The sequence below is a fragment of the Spodoptera frugiperda genome, chromosome 15, assembly GCF_023101765.2.
Source record: "Spodoptera frugiperda isolate SF20-4 chromosome 15, AGI-APGP_CSIRO_Sfru_2.0, whole genome shotgun sequence".
Taxonomy (NCBI): Eukaryota; Metazoa; Arthropoda; class Insecta; order Lepidoptera; family Noctuidae; genus Spodoptera; species Spodoptera frugiperda.
Window position 1 is genome coordinate 12006926 of NC_064226.1, and position 19944 is coordinate 12026869.

The window sequence follows — 19944 nt, forward strand, 5'->3', positions numbered from 1 at the left end:
AAGGCGGGTCCAGACATGTATCATTTGCCCGATCCGATCACCGTATCCGATCACCGTATCCGTATCTGCGTTTGTATCAAGCCCCGTATCAAGTTTTAAACGCCTCTGATTTGCTCCGTATCCGTATCTTCACAATAGTCATGATCGCGTATCAAATTGCTTAGTTCAGTTTTTGCTCTCGATCAAACATGTCGTCGCAGTTGGTTGAAGTGTACGAGAATTTAGCAATTTCATGTGCCTGTTTTATTGTCATTCACAATATTCTAACTTCAAAACTTCTAACCTTAGTTTTACATTGTTCTCACATAGCTGAAGTAATCGAAACAATGTAACCAAAAATTGTATTGTAAATCTGATTGAAAAAGAGTAACCTATGGAGTTTCTTGCTCGTTCTTCTCCATAGGAATCTACACTTTGGAACGAGCAAATAGCTTCACTAGAGGACTGACCGACAGACAGACGTTATTAATATTATTATATTTGCTTTGACGTTCAAAAGTGCCTTCCTGGTCTATTTGAAATAAATGATTTTGACTTTGACTTTGAAACCAAAACAGAGACGATGGTGGCAAACGGAATTATTTAGAAACAGATACAGACTTGGAGGAAGAGCTTTGATGAGAGACCTACGCGTCCAGACTGACCCACGTCCGTATCTGTATCACCTTTGATGATCGGACAAAAACCGACATGACATGGGACGGGCCGTATCATAACAGCGTATCGAGATCGCGTATCATGATACGCGTATCATTCCCCGTCCACATATGCGATCATGATACGCGTCGACGATACGGATACGGTGATCGGATCGGGCAAATGATACATGTCTGGACCCGCCTTTAAGGATCACGGAACGCGAATCTAGACAGCAACGCACTGGGCCACTCGTCCATGAAACTATAGTAGCGAAATTACGCTCCTAAATAAAATGGAATACGCGTATCAATGACATTTGCACGGTGCACCCCTCAGTACACGAGACCCACTTCACCTGCTTCACCCCCTCAAATACATAAAAGTTGTCTATTCACCGCGCCTTAAAACAATCACTTTATTTACTCTATAAACATTAATAAGACTTAATACTACTCAAATCTTCAATAATCTTCTTATTCAGCAAGGCTAGCTCATCTATGGCTTGTTTCTTTAGCGGTTCGTAGTCTGCCTTCAAAGTTATAGATGCTATATCTTCTTCTAGAACAGTCTTCCTTGTCTCCAGTTGGGCTAATTGTTCTTCAAGCGCGTTGAGTTTGGTGTACATTTCGTTACCGTCGAGGCTGGCCTGTAAACAAGAAGAGACATTATAATTACAACATTATATTTATTAAAAATCACGGTTTACTCACGATTATATTAGAAAAGCTCTACTAGTTTTAAGTCACAGAGGGACTATTTACCATGAGCATCGTGCGCAGACCTAAGCCTGAGTGGGCTGGTGACGTCGCCGCGTCTCGAAACTAATAGAGCTTTTCTCCATTAATCATACGTAAGTAAAACGTGATTTTTAATTAATTTATTAGGATAATAATTATTATATTTGCAAAGTATTGTTTAATTTATGTAGTTATCGCTATTTTTGGTGAGCTTTCAAATTAGTTTTATAACAATATCTAATCCGTTATTTTACCATATATGAGATCACGGTACGGTGCATTTGATATTACGCATAAAATAAATTGTAAAACAAGATTTTTGCCTTTAGTATAAGAGGATAAGGGCAAAAATCGATTGAAGAAACTTAGCATGCTTAGCCGGCCTTTTGTTGTTGTTTATAATACCTATATAATTTGAATGGTGACGTACCTGTATGCTCTTCAATTTATTGGTTGCCTCTAGAACAGCGCTTTCTGTGGGCGACAACTTTTCTTTCAGCTGTTTTAGCTCTGTCTCCAAAGCTTTCTTCTGCTCTTCGCCTAGAATATAAATATCATATATCTAAACAAATAATGTAACTTTCTATAAGAACTTTCTTAAGAAAGAAAAAAATACCAAAACTTTCCAAAGCGTAACAAAGTTCGCGGGGTGCGCTAGTTTTTAATAAAGAAAGATGTTTTTAATATACAAATCAAATGAAAAATCTTAATAAAAAAAGATTTAACGAAATCAGTTCAGTTGTTCTCGAGATTAGCGCTTAGCAACACATTCTACGAATAATTTTTATATTATAGAAGATTACCCTCATCTCGAAGCTTTTCAAGATCTGACAACGTCACCAATTCTTCTTTCATGACCCTCATCTTCTCTGGTAACGTTCGTAGTTCTGTGGCAAGACGTTCCCTAGTGGCTTCAGCCTGAAACACCAATTCGATACACATTGTATCCTTAAATTCAATATTTCCCTCCTTTAATATGAAATTGTTATAAGCACAGACAAAAAAAGAAACGTCATTGTATTTTTTTTAAGGGGGAAAATCATCCAATTACTTCTCCCGCCTTGGGCGAGGCGAGAGGGAGTGTCAGACTCTAACTGACTACAAACCAACCGTTTCTACTCCTGTTTTTTGAACGGTAGTCCGCAGCTCATGAACGTCATCGTATGGCGGGAATATTTAAACTGTGGTTCGACAGATTGAAAACAACATGGCGGAAAGTCGGGAGTTACTGAGATTGCTTATTTTGTGATTTTTTTTGTTTATTTTTTTTTCTTTTGATTCCGTCAAAAAAACAATCCTCTTTGCCTAAGAAATATTATAAAAAAAGAAATAGCGAAATCGGTACCGCTTAAATTTAATTGCGTAGATTTAAAAAAATATAATTTCTTACCTTTTTTAAATTAGCCTGGAACCTCTCATAATCTTTAGTAAGCATCTCAACAGATTTCTTGCTATCATCATATTGCGTCGGGTACCCGTCTTTCTGCTTCAACGAGTCAATCTCGCTTAAGTCTAAATCTATGTTAGAGCTGCTATGTTCCAAAGCAAAGACGATATCTTTTTCTAACTGGTCTATCTTTTCCTGTTCCTTTTTAAGGTTTTCCTCGTATGAAGCCATGAAGGTATCCATTGTTTCTTCTCTTTTCTTCAGCTCTCGGTATTTCTGATGACGATCAGAGTTTCCTTCTTCTAAATCCTGGAAATAGTTACAAAAAGTACTTTAGATTAGGTGTATTGTCTAATATTACGTACGGGGTGAATAGAGTTTGAGGTTTGAATAGATACAGAAGAGAGGTGAATAAATGTTGGGGAAATGTTCTAACATCTATTCATCCCATTCCTGTATCTCCCTTTGAATTCTATTCACCCCGTTTTACGGTAATAACAAAATGTCTGAGGTGAGTCTGTACCTGTTCAGCTTGCTCGATTAGTTCTTGCACTTTCTTTATTTGCTCCTTAAGATTAGCAGCGTTACTGTCTAAAGATGAGATTGCAGCATTGTCTTCTCGAACCTAAAACCAATACTAGGTAAGAACAATGTCGGGCCGATATTTAGCTTTTAGTAATCGTGCTTTTCCACCAGAGGTGTGCTATGTAGCTAAGTTACGAAGATGTAATAGCTAAGCTGTGAAACGATATGAGCGTTTCCACTGATCTATACATATAATAAAATCGTAGAAAAGTGCTGTCTGTACATTGAAAATAAAAATAAAAAAAATAGCAGGGGTTATTGTTATGTCGATGTCGAACCCAAAAATGTAATTAACTTTTTTTGTCTGTTTGTCTGTTTGTCTGTTTGTCTGTTTGTCTGTTTGTCTGTTTGTCTGTTTGTCTGTTCGTCTGTGCGCGCTAATCTCAGAAACGGCTGATCCGAGTTGGATGCGGTTTTCACGAATATATTGTGGGATGCTTAAATTTACATTTAGTGTTTGTTTCATGTCAATCGGTTCATAAATAAAAAAGTTATGTCAAATTAAAGAATCACGTCGAACATTCTATGCTTATACCATTAATCTCCGCAACTATTTGACGGATTTGGTTGAAATTTGGTACAGATATAGTTTAGAACCTTAGAAAGGACATAGATATATTTTTATTTCAAAAATCAAAAAATAAAAATAAGAAATAAATTATTTATAAATAATTCTATGTCGATCGTTACACGACTTCGGTTCATGTTATTGTTTTAATTTATCGAAAAAAAGTAAATAAATAGTAAAAAGGTATGAAAAAAATAATATCAATATAATAAAACATTTAGTACAAAGAAAATGCTCTAACGGAGTATAGATAATTCTATGTCGATCGTTACACGACTTCGGTTCATGTTATTGTTTTAATTCATCGAAAAAAAGTAAATAAATAGTAAAAAGGTATGAAAAAAATAATATCAATATAATTAAACTTTTAGTACAAAGAAAATGCCCGAACGGAGTATAAATAAATAATCCAAGTTGTCTTTATCCTCGATAGATGGCGTTGGGATCGAAATAGATCGCGCTATGGTTTCGTTACATTCATTTGGTTGGGTATCGGCCGAGCGCTTCGGTACTATCGTAGAAAAAGTGTATTATCAGTCGTATGATTATTTGTCTGTAGTGGTCCTGCTGTTTCGTATATTCTAAATTGGTTTCGTTGTATTTGTCAATTAATAAGTTTATTTGTTGGGTTTTCCTGGTTTTTTGGTTAAACTATTTAACGTAGGTTTAGTTTGATATCGATTATTAGTAGTTACTGTAGTTAGTTTTTTTAATAAAATTGTAAGTCTAATTTTTTTTTTAATTAGATTAGATTTAAGTCGTTTCTTTTAAATTATTTAGTTTAAGCTTGGTTATTATAGCATAGAGGATAGGTTGTAATATAGTTTCTTTTTTAATTGTTATAAATTCGTAATTCGTAGCTTTCTTTAGTTTTAAGTTAGTTTAAGTCTGTTTTTAAACTATTTTTTCAATGCCCTAAGTGAGTATACATCTATTAAATTCAAACGCAGAGCTCATTATGTTGATTTTTGAAGAGTTCCCTGGAATATCTTCCACATCTCATTTTTGAAGAGATCCTGCGAGATCGGGAACTATGTGGTTAAAACCAAAAATTTGCCGGAAGTCACTATTCCACGCGAACGAAGTTTTTTTAATAAAATTGTAAGTCTAATTTATAAATTAATTAGATTAGATTTAAGTCGTTTCTTTTAAATTATTTAGTTTAAGCTTGGTTATTATAGCATAGAGGATAGGTTGTAATATAATTTCTTTTTTAATTGTTATAAATTCGTAATTCGTAGCTTTCTTTAGTTCTAAGTTAGTTTTCATCTTAAGTTCGGAAAGATTATAATATTTCTTTAGTTTAAGTCCGTTTTTAAACTATTTTTTCAATGCCCTAAGTGAGTATACATCTATTAAATTCAAACGCAGAGCTCATTATGTTGATTTTTGAAGAGTTCCCTGGAATATCTTCCACATCTCATTTTTGAAGAGATCCCGCGAGATCGGGTACTTTGTGGTTAAAACCAAAAATTTGCCGGAAGTCACTATTCCACGCGAACGAAGTCGCGGGCAAAAGCTAGTACTAAACTATGTAACTGTGCGAGGAAGATGCGCAACTCGAGTATGCGATGTATCAATAGTAGGAAGCCGCATCCATAGTACGCATCTTTCCATATAAAAACATAGCTTAGCTGAGTCCGTTTCAACCAGCGTTAAAGTATGTGTATCAAAGAATATGATTGGTGAAAGCCAAATGCACCCACAGCAAACGTAGCACAGTATATCTCTGGTAGAAAAGCACCGTAAAACATCAATCTGTCAATCAATTCATACCTGAAGTAATAATTTCTCCCTTTCTTCTTGAGGATCCAAACGGTTGTTCATTTCGTTCTTCATATTGTCGCGTTTCTCTTCAGCAGCAGCTAGGCGACGATGTAGCTCCAATAGATGGACCTTTATCTAAATTATTTCGAGATTTAAGAATCTATTTGCAAAGTATTCTTATCAATATTCCTTCTAAAATGATTAGCTACCTGAGATCCAGATATTTCTTTACTGAATTCATCTTTTTCTCTATTGAGATGATCAATGTGTGTCCTCGCTTGCTCTACTTCTTCTCTTAACGCAGCTGCAGTTGCTTCTAGCTCATTATACTCATCCTTCTGCTCTTGTGTCATTTCTGCAAGGAGCTTGGTGATCGTTGATTGTTCCTAGAAAACATCAGGTTCATATGTATTGAAGCATTATTTTTTCTTCTAGAATAAAATAACTAACCAAATCCAATAAAACAGTATGCGATTTACCCATTGTAGTCTACTAGACTACGTACGACTAGGACACCGGTGACCTACATTAGTGGAGGATTTGCCTTCAACAGTTTTCTGATGGCAGTTAAAGGTTTAATCATATTTTACATGGAACTTATACCATGACAGGCAAAAAGTGTCTAAAGAAATGATTTACCTCCTTTTATAAAACTTACCTTATCCATCTGTTCTCTTAGCTGCCTCAGTTGGTTCTCCTTCCTTTGCTTTTCCATAAAGACCTGTTCAACTTCTTCTTGCATCTTCTGGTTGCTGGCTTCCAAGTCTTTAGTCTGTTCTTCCACAATCATCTTATTAGCTTCACCATTAGCTATGCGAATCGCTGTGTTGTAATCTGCTAGACGGCCTTGTAAATCTAGGAATAAGGAAAATTATTAAATACCAAAATCCTAAAGTCCATCTTTAAGGTGCTTTTCCACCAGAGGTGTGCTATGTAGCTATGTTACTAAGATGTAATTGCTAAGCTTTGAAATTATGTGACCATATCCACTTCCACAGCATGCATCTTTCCATATAAAAAACACAGCTTAGTCGAGTCTGTTTCTACCATTTTGGTTTATTTGCAAACAAAATCCTAAAGTAAACACCAGAACTTACCAGTTAACTCCAAAGCCAGCTCTCTGACTCTCTTCTCGTAGTGTTTCTTGGCAGATCTTTCTCTTTCTCCAGCGTCAGCTTGCTCACTAAGCCTGGCTATTTCAGCCTTCATCTCCCTAACCTTTACTTGCATCAGCTCTTCCCAATACCGTTTATCTTGTAACTGACGCGTACGGAAACCTCTAGCAGTGCCAGTGCGAAGACCTGATATGCCTTGCTGGGTTATTGGTCTGTCGATCTGAGAAAAAGTAAAAAATATATGGCTGTCTTTATTACAGACGATATCTCGTCAATAGATTAGAAACCGCGAGCAACCGTGTTGTTGCGACAAAAATTTTGCTTAAATCTCGAAATCCTAACTAAAAATAACAAAACTCTCGTACTCCTTGGATGTCACTTAGTAAGGACACATTTGCTGACTGATGGACTTGTGGAAATAACCTTGGCCTAGTGTGCCCATTTATAAAATCTCAAACATAATGTTAACGAATACTCATAACGTAATCAACAAAATATGGACGTTTAAAATCTCTTTTTATTTATTAATTTCAACAGGTAAAACGTACCATAGAAAACCCGGTCATGGCTGTGGGCTGTCGACTGGCGGTCGGAGGAGCAGGTCCGAAGCCAGCTGTCGACAGCCTTGATGCTGTACTGCCTCTGTATGCTGATGTCGGCCTCATTGTGCCACTTCTAGAAGGGGAGAAGTAATATTTTTAATGAAACGGTTTTATTAGCTTGCTCAGTTTTGTATGTTAATAGGCTTGTGTCAACTAACAATGAAATCAATGGATGAATGTTTCTAGGCGTAAATTGTGATATTTAATCAAGGAAAACCGGCATAATTCCTCACAAAATAATAAGATTATTGTTATTTTTACAAATACAAAATCAAAAAAATACACCACGCGCCCCTCCGCCGTGAACGCCAATCAGAACGTATGACGTCACATAGTGATATGCGCCATTGTTGTTATTGACGTTTGGTTAAGATTTCCATACAACAGCACAAGCCACTTCGTTTTTTTGCTATTATTATCGTGTTTAGACAAGTTGAGAGTGCTATTTCCACCCATATCAAACAATACCGATAATAAACTGCCATGGAACCTGGTTTTATGAAAGCGAACAGCAATAATTTACCGAAAATTCGAATCGAATCGGTATATTTCTAGTAATCTTCTTTAGCATAAATGATGAAGGTCTTGATTTTTTACAGGTTGTTACTATAAATGGGGAAGTAGCACTAGATGTCATAGATGGCTTCAGAGGTGATATTGCTTGATCTATTGTTTTCACATGGGTCTGGATCGCCTTACTTCTATATTTATGTGTAAAGATTACTTGAATGGATTTATCTGCTGTCGGCTTATATATCATGTTTGGTGTATTTTCTTCAATGGTTTGAAAACCTGCAAAAATTATAAGATATAAGATTAGAATCAAAAGAAGCTGTGCATGATATTAAGCATCTATTTAGAATTTGAGTATGAATCTGAGTTTGAAGAATATTTATATTTTTTTGGTTTTCGGTTTAGGCACCAGAGTTGCGTCTGGGAGGCCTGGGTTCAATCCTCGCCGGCCTAGTATGTGTTATGTGATATAATACATTAAGTTTATTAGGTACATACCTGCTGAACTTGTTTGAGGTTGTTGCTCTAGGGGAGTACTTGGTGTACAACTTTCTAGCAGTTCATTGGAAGTGCTAGGTGTACAACTTTCTTGAAGACACTCTGCTATTGTAGACATTCTCTGTTTTTTTATCATGTATGGCCGCTCTGCACTGGTGCAGCTTCGTTTTCTTCTGTCTTCTTGACATTCAAATTTACGTGGTAAACAACCTGGTTTCATTCGTACATAAGATACCGTTCCCATAATATGGTACTCTGTATAATTCAGCATATCGTTTGGCAACATTGTATAGCGGCATTACGTGCCGTAATGTGCACCTCTGCCTACCCCTTCGGGGATAAAAGGCGTGACGTTGTGTGTGTGTGTCGTTTGGCAACTGGAAAAATATGAAGACTGTTTAACACAATACAATGCAAAATGCAATTGCATTGTAATTTAAAACCAAAAAGCTTTGGTTCTTCTTAAGATTTACTAGTTGAATATGTAGTCACTACTTTATTAAATAATACTTACATCGAAATGATCTTCACAAAAATACATTCTCGATGCCGTTGATAAACAATGAGCATCAGTCCTCCTTGCCAGTTTTAACCACTTTTTTCGCATATTTTTCTTGACCGGAACACGTATGAATAATTTAGTCGGAGTTTTTATACTTGTACTTATACACTGGGGCACAATACAGCTTTTAAAATACGAAGTTTCCATTTTTATTTAAACAAAACAAACATTCGCCTTAATGTGATATACCTGTTTGCCACTATGTGACGTCCTTCACGACGCCATGACACTTTCTTGTGTTTTTACGTCAGTTTAAAAATATTTTATTCAAACTTAAAATATGTGCTTTAAATATAAGTTTTATCATGAAATATTATTTTTTGGGGTAATACAGGTACTAAACTATCGAAATAAGCCATTTTTGAAATTTACGACACAGGCCTATTAGGTCTAGAACTTTCTTCTATAATTAGGTGTATTTATTGGATGTCTTATTGGTGATATAATTCATGTTTATGTTGTGGTTTTGTATATACTAATATTAATTAACAAATGGCTAAAGATTGCGTAATAAAGTCAAAGGCTGTCCACGATACGGACATAATATTTGCACAGAACGAATTATTTTTAAATATGGTTTAAAATAAAATTTTCAAAAAATAGAAGAATAGTACGAAACTATAGGCAATCCGTTAATGTTATCTAAAACTTACCTGATTTTAAATACTATGATTTTTCAATTTAAGAAACAATTAAATTCATAAATCTTTAATTAATCCAATTTGATAGTTTGTAACGTATAGGTTACTATGCAACAAACACGTTCAGTTAGTCACATAGTACCAACAAGGGCTTATAGAGAACTAAATTACTAAGTACCATATCTCCTTGATAAGATAAAACCACCAAACCACTAGAACTTGCTAACTAATTAACAAACAATATAAACACAAACAACACGCTACAAAATAAGTATTGTTATTGGAAAATCTATCTTAAATCTATAGCACTAGAACTTACCTAGACACAGCTGAGTTAGTGTTTGTGTATTCCCTGTAACCGCGTCTCGAGACTGGTCTAGGGGCGTCCGGCCTCTTACCCCCCGCCCCCGCGCTGCCCTCAGAAAAATCCATAACAATACCAAGTAATTAATTACTTTTTTTCACGTTAAACGGGTCAAATGTCTGGCGACCGGCGCATTGGATTTGTTGTTTGACGCGTTGCCATGGTAACCGCGATGATGTGTGAACTGTAGATGTTGTGCCAGCCAGTACTTGGTATTAGAATATAGTTTGTATTGTTCTGTTGAAGCATACCTTATTCCTACGGTCCTACAGTATGTTTTAGCTGGTTCTACCTTAATTTATTATTGTTTTCTAATGTAAGCGCCTAGTTAATTTACATAGCAATACGTATCATGAGATAAACAGCTACTTTTCATACATGTCTCATCAGGAGTTTTACATAGCATGATGCTATAAAATGTTCTGTATTATACTTACCATGAATTTCCTAATTTAAAACCTTTACGTAAACTTAAAACCTATTTTAAATCACCCAAATAGTTTGTTAGGCTATTAGGTATAATTGCTAAGTTTCGAACCCGCACTGTCGTACTTGATTACTCGTCTATCAACACATTACTCAAACATTCATTATCACTAACTCATTTGCATTGACGTGGAAACATTTTATGTCTAAACTGTCGTCATTTACATCATTCAAAGACACGAAACACGCAACTGTATTTAGTACCCGCATCTACGTCTAATCTGGTATACAAAGTATGAGCTCCACTCGTTCCAAATACCACACATATTTCACGAAACGAGCCTACAAGAGGCAGTATTAAACCACACTTAGTACAGCAGACCGCATCCAAAGCAATGTATTTCATAGAACTAAACATCGTTCTATCTTCTTGCCTATACTTCTCTGATGCACTTGGCATCTTCGGCATTCACAATGAATACAAAATCATGCAACAACTGCTATCTTCGCTATCATTCGCAGATTCATCTGAAATTTCTACTAAGTGGATAGAGCAACCGTTAGACCACTTCAATGAAACAGAAACCCGAACATGGAAGATGAGGTACTTCGAAAGACTTGATCTTTGGAAAGCAAAAGGACCGATCTATCTGTTCATCAACGGTGAAGGAGAGGCAAGCGACGTGTTTCTTCAAACAGGAATATTATACGATTTGGCAAAAGAAACGAATGGTGCCATGTATTTGTCTGAACACAGATATTACGGGAAAAGTAAGCCATTTCAAGATTTGAACGGAGAAACTTTGGCGTATCTCAGTTCTCGGCAAGCTCTTGCAGACGTAGCAAACTTACTTGAAGACATAAAAATGTCGCCAATGTATAATGAATCAAAAGTGGTGGTTGTTGGAGGTTCGTATGCAGGAAACTTAGCAGCTTGGATGAAACTCCTGTATCCTGACCTGGTTGATGCTGCAATCGCCAGTAGTGCGCCAGTTCTGGCGAAGAAAAACTTCCACGAATATCTAGAAAGAGTTAATTACGACTTTGAACAGTATGGACCTGATGGCTGCATTAGTAGAATAAGAGAAGTATTTCAGAGGTACGATGAATTGTTTAAAACTAGTTCGGGGATTGCTCAACTTATGGAAGAAGAAGAGATTTGTAAAGACGTAGATATGACGAAACCAGAAAACAAGCAGATGTTCTTCTTAGACAAAGCTTCTAATTTCATGTTCGAAGCGCAATACGGTAACGTTGACAGCATTAAGTATTTTTGCGAAGACGTGAAGAAAACCTTTCATGTAAATTCTCGTATGGAAGATAACGTGTTTTTGAGCAAAGAAGAAAACTGTTTCAACTATGATTTCGATGAAATGATTGAACATATGAGGACCATTGACTGGGCGATGTCTTGGACTTATCAGACTTGTACGGAATTTGGTTATTTTCCGACAACTGATTCGAAAAATCAGCCTTTTAATAATGTGCCTGAAGAATTCTTTTATTTGATGTGTACTAAAGCTTATGGGGAGAAGTTTAATGAAAAACGGATCGACGAAGGAATTGAACTTTCAAATTCGATGTATAGTGGCCTGCAACCTAATCTTACGAACGTAGTATTTGTGAATGGCGAATTGGATCCTTGGAGCAGATTAGGAATATTAGAAGACGTGTCGTATGATGCACCAGCGAAAATGATACCTCAAGCGTCCCACTGTAGAGATTTGTTCTCAGACAGGTCGAAGGATCCAGAAGAGTTAAAAGAAGCGAGGAAGTATATCAAATATTTAATTAAGAAATGGATTGGTGCTGGAGAATATAAGAAACCTTAGTATGTCCATTGATGTGTAAATAAGTTAAAACTTAACTCAAATATTGTTTGTTCTGGAAAAGTTCTTGTACCTATTGAAGTAAGGAATTTTACTGAACATTCATAATGAATTGATGGGTTTTGATGCTCCATAATTATAATATTTTCTATCTCAATTTGACGTTCAAGAGGTAACTAAAGATTTTCTGTATTCTTTGACAAAGAAAATTAAGAGGTTAAAGGATTTGCTGAAATGAATCAATAAAACGACTATGTTTATTAAAATAATTGTATATTTACTCATAAACGGTCTTCCTATAATAGGTTACTCGATAACCAACACCCAACACAACATAATACAAGTGGATGTTGATGTTTTATTACTAAAATTCGTAAAAACAGCAGTACATTTACATTGTGCCAGAGCGACAGGACTCCAAGAACACCAATGGGTGTATATTTAAAAAAAAATGCTATACAAATTTATTGCAAATGCCAGTACGTTCTTGATGCAAAATCTTAGCAATACCTCCATACTTTTCCAGTATAATCTGACCTCGCATTTTTAAGACTTCGGTGCAATGTGCAGTTCAGTTTAAACTGGAAAATCTATTCATTTCTTTCCTTAATACATTTACTTTTACTTCACTTATCGTAATCAATTTTCCTGTATCACCATCTTTGATTTGGAAAAATACTTATACATTTTGATGTGCTTTCTCTCATATAAAAGTATCATTATAATTATCTAGAATAATGCATAAGATACAATATTTTATTGGTAACCTGTGCAGCACCTCTGATTTTGTAGCTACATATCAGTTTTACAAGCATATAAAATAGGACCCTATAAGACCTAGGCTTGTCTAAGCCATAGTTAGGTACTTCAAGGATACTATTTTAAATTGAGATTTTATAAGTAAACATTATGAACAGCAAAACTCTGTTCCATTTATCTGATTAAAATGATCACAAAATATCGTTTTTCAAATTGTCGACCATTTTGTTATCTTTTGTAAATAAATATGGCGGTTTGACAGCAGCTGTCAAGTCGCCATCTTTTATTATTTAAACCCTGATTTTATATTTATTGGGATATTGTGGTATGAAATCTTAAATGTCCTGCATATACAAAACATATCTAAATATACAAAAGTATTAAAACCTTAAATATAAAATTGTGACGATAAATTACATTTAAATTGTCAACATGGTTGTACACAACTAGCTACTAACATAATAGTAATTATGTTTATTATAATAATTGAGTATTGTAGAAAATATATCAGGAAATATTATATGAATTATATAAAAGTTATCATAACTGAGTAGAAGTGAAATATTTATTTACAATAGTATTTGATTAAAACTAAAATTGAATTCCTAACTTATTCCTAGTATATTATTTCAAATCCAATAATAATTATGCAATTTACACACCTTTAACAAAAATATTAACAATACGTGATGCTTTGAAATTAAAAAGATCATAAAAACTCGTTAGCTCTTGATAAAAAAGATATTGTCAGAAGTTTTCTACTCGTATTTAAATCACGACACTATATTATCGTGGATTGTTTTTTTAAAAAAGTTCTTTACATTCCTGAAGTTTATAAATAGAATAACAAAAAAACATTTCAAATTCCCTAATCGATTTAAAATTCCCAACCCTGTTTTGACTAGGATTGCCACTTAATTAATATAAAGAAAAAAGTAATATTTTAACGACAAGACAAAATAATGTGATGACGTTGAACACGCAAATCGTTAAATATTGGCAGTGATAGTTAACTTATTGTTTTATTTTATTTAACCTAAGTTTTTACAATATTCAGTTAAATACGTTACTACTATAATATGATGGTAAAGTTGCTAGATAATATCTTAATTCTATTACTTAATTAAATGTTGTTTACAGAGTTACATGTGATGCATACAAAAAAATCTCGATATTATCGAAAAGCAAATCATTTGCTTTCCCTAACAAAAAGTAAATAAATGTATCATCAATCATAAAACACATTTCAAAATCCATTTTATTTTACAAATCTTTCAATATTTACAATATAACGTACGTTTCAAGAATACTGTCGAATCGATAATTGATTAGTGCTTATATTCATGCACCAAATTGAAAGAAACCTTTCAATCTTTGGTGACAAGGCCTTTGAAATGATAGTCATCAACGTTCACAGAATGTGTTGTTGATGTCAATTTGACAGTACCCTTGTTCTACACAGTATTCTACGCTTAGTTGCCAGGTGTCAGGTGATTCGCACTCTAGTCCCACTCTCCAATGAACATGTGACGCGCGTGGGGGGCGGGTGGTGGGGGGAAGCCGCGTCCAGGCATGGGCAGGCGACCGTACAGCGCATAGGGATCATAGTGCTGCTCTCCGTCTGTAATTAACCATCATTGATCATGCTCTAGACGTCTAAATACCAAAGTCTATATCTATCAACATTATTCTTTTAAGATTTGGCTTGCCAGATAGGTTCATTGCTCAGCGCTTTCCAAAACTCAGGGTGAACTATATCTTCGAAATCTACGCCGTGGGTAAATCTTGCGGTGTTAGTGGAGATGTTACAAACATTTAGGGATAAGCAACGGGTTTTGTTATTGGTACAATAAAGACGGCTACTGCTTATTAATTACAAACACACACAGGGAACAACGCGGTGCGGTATCTTCTTCCAATTTTTGATCTCTGTTTGTTGCCTAATCTGGAACGTAGTGCTATTGAAAAGTACAACTAAGGATGATAGCTAAGCTAAGAATAGAAATCCTGCAATTTGGAAGAATCAAGATTTGACAAGGTTGTCAAGAAGGAAGTGTGGACGTGAAAGACTTGATACTAGTGAAAATGAGAGATGAACTCAGAAGTGTGGAAAGTGTAGAAACGAAGCTTACAGGCGAGTTGTGCTACCAAGCGAAGCGATCTAATATAACAGAAAGTTTAAATACCAAGATTGGAGCGAAGAGTCCGCGTTGAGGCGGTGGAATTAAAGTGCGGGGTTAGTCTGTATATACACTAGCGCGGCTGCTGGATCACGAGGGGTCGCAGCCGTTTCTGTTCCCTGTTCGGATAGAATTGGAACATGAGCTTCTCTTTTCTGGGAAGACGATCGTACGCACCGATTCCGCTCTCGTAAGAACGAGCGTGCCACAAAGCCTGTGGTGGCATTGGAGCGTGTGCAAATGGAGCCATGTGGGGCGGGAATGGTCCAGGGTGGGCGTGGGCCACGCTGTAACGCTTGCTGGGCACCGGAGCCTCCTTCAAAGTCAGACGTTCAGTCATGGTTGGTAGAACTTTAGCGCCATTGGTCTTCACGAAGTTAGGCACACGCGCTCGCAGACCGCAGTAGTAAGGATCATCTGAAAACAGAAACAAGACACTTTAAAATCAAAACCAAATTACATGCAAACAAGTACCGATAGACGTGTTAGTACCTGGAAACGAGCCTTTACATAACATGGTTATCGTTCACCTATTCCTATGTTAGAACAGCGAACACACGCTTATAAAACGGAACGCATGCACGTTCCATGTTCCGCATCCTACGCCTGGCTCGTTCCAAATACCGACGATTCAAATATCAAGGATACGCCGAAATGCCAGGCGTCGGTTGCGACACCGGGGTATTGTCTGTTTATAACCTCTGCACCGAGCCCTTCTTATGAATGGAGATTCAAATCAAGTGTTCGAATTAAAACGTGCGAATGTGATCCAAAAACGTCATAACCGATCAGGCATACAGCGAGTAGAATGTGTCAAACGTGACTCGACAATGACAGCCAGGAATCCGTGAACAGAAACTGCTTACGCATAAGATAATGCGTGAAATTCATTTGCATAAAGCTACCAAATTCCAACTCATGAATGTTAAAGCATAACTGTACGAAGTGTATTCAAACGTAAACTGTGCTCATATTTCAAAAGAGACTTGGCTCTTTGTCGGGTCGATATAAGTCTTAATATTTTAAATAGTATCTACTCCTTTTAGACGGTGCTTGTGGTGGTTGAGTAAGTGTCCTCTTGTAATCTGTGATGTATGGCCATGCTCTTGATACACTACCTAGGTGCTCGGTTGTCGTTTTGTGTACAAAAAGTTTCTTAGAAACACAAAATTCCACTTTGGAGACGTACGAGTAATTTCTAGGTTTGAAATTGTAAGTGATATCGTCCTGATATAAATAAGAACATTAAGTGTATTTGGATAATAAAAATGATTAATTATTTATCAAATTGGTAACGAAGGTGGAAAAAGTAGTATACACACAAAATAAAGAAGTAATAGTCTAAATCACGCAAATATATCTCCACTAAAACTGCCAACTAAAAGCAGATGTTCATAAGGTAAATGCAGTGACACCGACTCATATCATGAATCTTTAAAAGCACAGCCCTAGTATATCAGTTTTATCAAAGCCCCATCAAAAGGTATCGAGTTCATTGTGCCTATAACCTTAAGTCCATAGTCCATATATTATAAATATTGCCTTAAATCACGAGGTGCGTGGACATGGGTTTATAAATGATGATCTGACTAGAGTTGTTGGTTCACACTTGCAAGTTCTTGCAACGTGCCTGAATAAATTGCGAGTCGCATTCATAAATCCATAGCATTGTCACCGGCATCGTGTTCAGTTGGACAGTTCTGGTCGCAAAGGGCGGTGATTGCTTGACTAATACTAGTGGTAAATAATATCTTTGTGATTGGACGTTGTGAAATGTAAATAGAAAGTTTTGTAATGAATTGACAAACGTGGTGTCGAGTGGAGCTTAATAAAATCGCATTACTTGTGAATTTGTATGATTTAAATTATTGTGACTCGAATTTCTATCAAGTCATACAACCAAATATAGAAAACGCAATCCAACAATCGTCGGCAAAAAGTTAGCACAGACATTAGTCGGTGAAAAAATCACAATCGACTGGAGTTCGCTATCAGTTGAACCTATTTGTCCATTACCGAGGAGTTATGAGCATAGTAATGTCCAAACTGGGCGAGCGATCGGCAGTCCGCTCTCAATGTAGGCGCCTCCAGAACCCTCTCCTTTTAAATACTGTTATTACCTATTCAGCAAGACAGAACACCGTGATACGACTATACGAACCACAGAATTTATACGGTCCAAGTAATTAATGCTATTTTTTTCTGATTTTCTTTTTGGCCACCCCTTTGTTTCTCGAATGGGAAAGTTAATTGAAGTTCCACTAAGTTATGAATGTCCTTATCGAAGTTAATTAGAGTCTTGTTTCTGTGAATCGAGATTTAGTGGTTTCTTGTAGTTTTGGGACTTTTGTAAAGGTAGGCATTATTTTATTGTTTATTTTTATAACGTCTTTTAGGGTCCAGAAATGTAGTGGTTGCCATATTTCAGCATACGATTGTTAGTGCTACAATTTTTGACTTAAATTTAGAGCTGCGGACAATGTAACGGGTTACCGGAGCTCTGGCTCAAAGCAGGAGCAGGAACGGGGTAGTATGTAGTGTTTAAATTTTCAAATAACTAGGTATTGTATTTGGATAGATATAGACTATTTCTAAATCGGTCACTTGAAAGAAGTAATTTTTTACCTTTACTTTCTTTAAAAACAAAAATATAACTCCACTTACCGTATTTCTTATTGTCTTTGCCTTTATCTGATTTGCCTCTTGGGAACTGTGTTGGCACGCGTCCGTCATTTCCTTCAATGTCATCGTAATCAGGCTGCGAAATAAATTAAAGTTGTTATTATAATAATTTTAAACATATACACGATATAAATTACATATTAAATTAGTTAATATTGCACTTGGCTATTTTTATTCGATAATTGACAATTCCTTTAAATGTACCTATTTAACTTAATCCTATAACATTGCTGGCGACATGAAAGCTAGTCAGCGGCTAAAAGAACACCCAGAGCGCAATTACCATGTAATCTGTCCTCTAAACAACACATATTGCGCCTAAGAACATGTAAAAGCAAGTAATCCATGTATAAAACACGAAGCAAAAATCAGATGCAATAATATGAACGTGTGGGCGCCGTACAATCTTTTACCTTGTAACGAACCAAAGATGGCATCAAAAAACAAAGAGTCGTGATATATAAAACTCATAGAAAGAGGATCTTATCAAATAAAGGTTATGGAAACCACCCTGGCAAAACATATCGATTCAGGCAGTATATTTTCTTAATAAACACCTAGCGGGCATAAAAGTGAAGCTTAACAGACACACAAAGGACATTGTTCATTTGTATGGTGTCAGAAGCTGAGGAGACCAGGTAAACCAATAAAAGAGTAAAAGCCGACGCTGTACTATGTAGTCGCTATCATTTATCTTCAAGGCGATGAGATGTGAGATACGTCAGGGTTATCTTCCCGCTGGGCCGACCATTGTCCACTCCACACAGTTGCGATAGCGCATGTCCACAATTATCTGACAAGAAGTCGGAACCGACAGGCGTTAATCGGATTGAACTTTCACCTTCGATGTTTATATCTTTACAATTGTTATGTTTTGAGACGTGATTTACCCAATGATGGATGAATACGTTTTGTTTAGGAATAAAGAACCATTGACGTGAATGGATAAGAACATGACAGCCACCTTACAACCCTACGCTCTCGATGATGTATGGGTTACATTATAACAATAATGCTTACACAGTTTCTTATTCAACAGACAAATGGTTCTTCAAATGGTACAGAGAAACCATTGCTTCTGCGTGTAGCAATAGCAAATATAGTAGATTTCGATTAATTTAATACCATTTGATTCGCATTACCGACTTTAGATCCATTAAGTAACCTATTATAAAACTTGATCAAATGATCAATGTGTTCTTTTATGTTATAGAAAAAGCTAATTTGATGATGACGGAAAAATAAATGACTTGCAGATTAAACATGAAATAGATAAAATAGCAAATGTAAACGAACCGAATAGGGAAGGTCATTCAATCGACAAGTTTCCTATTCTGGAAAATATTAATCGAGTTCAATCAACAAATGGATTAAGATAATTGAAATTTGAAGTTGTCTGAGGATTTTGGCATCAGATTTTAATATTTTTTTCGTTTTAATTATTATGGAATATTTTGTGACTAAAGATGTTAAGCTGACATAAGATCCTGATTCGGAGCGGTGTGCATTTCTCGTGTGACTTATTTGTTGACTAGCTTTTGCCCGCGACTTCGTTCGCGTGGAATAGTGACTTCCGGCAAATTTTTGTATTTTAACCACATAGTTCCCGATCTCGCGGGATCTCTTAAAAATGAGATGTGGAAGATATTCCAGGGAACTCTTCAAAAATCAACATAATGAGCTCTGCGTTTGAATTTAATAGATGTATACTTACTTAGGGCATTGAAAAAATAGTTTAAAAACGGACTTAAACTAACTTAAAACTAAAGAAAGCTACGAATTACGAATTTATAACAATTAAAAAAGAAACTATATTACAACCTATCCTCTATGCTATAATAACCAAGCTTAAACTAAATAATTTAAAAGAAACGATTAGATCTGTTGATGAAAAAAATAATAGACTTACAATTTTATTAAAAAAACTAACTACAGTAACTACTAATAATCGATATCAAACTAAACCTACGTTAAATAGTTTAACCAAAACACTCGGAAGACCCAACGGAAATGTACTTATTAATTGACAAATCAATTTAGAATATACGGAACAGCAGGAGCTCAAATAATCATACACTGATTACACTTTT

At 35.7% G+C, this 19944-nt stretch overlaps 4 protein-coding genes across 10 annotated transcripts in view; 1 reads left to right on the forward strand and 3 right to left on the reverse strand.

The window, feature by feature from the left end:
• Positions 1-1042: 1042 nt before the first annotated feature.
• Positions 1043-10153, reverse strand: LOC126911493 (intraflagellar transport protein 74 homolog). 2 transcript variants are annotated; one of them, XM_050698928.1, is made up of 11 exons: positions 9934-10153; positions 7347-7473; positions 6781-7018; positions 6342-6538; positions 5893-6069; positions 5693-5818; positions 3287-3388; positions 2767-3072; positions 2180-2294; positions 1807-1916; positions 1043-1285 (listed from the first exon to the last, which is right to left on the reverse strand). In XM_050698928.1, the coding sequence occupies exons 1-11, from the start codon at positions 10044-10046 to the stop codon at positions 1073-1075; spliced, it is 1824 nt and encodes a 607-aa protein (XP_050554885.1). In that variant the 5' UTR covers positions 10047-10153; the 3' UTR covers positions 1043-1072. The 2 variants fall into 2 exon arrangements, with proteins under 2 accessions (XP_050554885.1, XP_050554886.1); XM_050698929.1 differs by lacking the exon at positions 9934-10153 and adding an exon at positions 9627-9760.
• On the reverse strand, positions 7534-9367 carry LOC126911502 (uncharacterized). The gene is made up of 2 exons (XM_050698948.1): positions 8412-9367; positions 7534-8192 (listed from the first exon to the last, which is right to left on the reverse strand). The coding sequence occupies exons 1-2, from the start codon at positions 8695-8697 to the stop codon at positions 7897-7899; spliced, it is 582 nt and encodes a 193-aa protein (XP_050554905.1). The 5' UTR covers positions 8698-9367; the 3' UTR covers positions 7534-7896.
• A 554-nt stretch (positions 10154-10707) lies between the features above and the next one.
• On the forward strand, positions 10708-12375 carry LOC126911494 (thymus-specific serine protease-like). Its single transcript, XM_050698934.1, has one exon. It carries the CDS (start codon positions 10800-10802, stop codon positions 12234-12236), a length of 1437 nt encoding a protein of 478 aa, XP_050554891.1. The 5' UTR covers positions 10708-10799; the 3' UTR covers positions 12237-12375.
• A 114-nt stretch (positions 12376-12489) lies between these two features.
• The window catches only part of LOC118271946 (uncharacterized), a 147022-nt gene continuing 139567 nt past the window's right edge, over positions 12490-19944 (reverse strand). For 5 of the 6 annotated variants that reach the window (XM_050698931.1, XM_050698930.1, XM_035588243.2 and 2 more), the window contains exons 8-10: positions 17837-17930; positions 15350-15589; positions 12490-14613 (exon numbers count right to left, since the gene is read on the reverse strand). In XM_050698931.1, coding sequence (XP_050554888.1) covers positions 14495-14613; positions 15350-15589; positions 17837-17930 — 453 coding nt within the window. In that variant the 3' untranslated portion in view covers positions 12490-14494. Of the gene's footprint in view, positions 14614-15178; positions 15590-17836; positions 17931-19944 lie in introns of all 6 variants that reach the window. The other variant, XR_007706016.1, reaches the window with a different exon arrangement.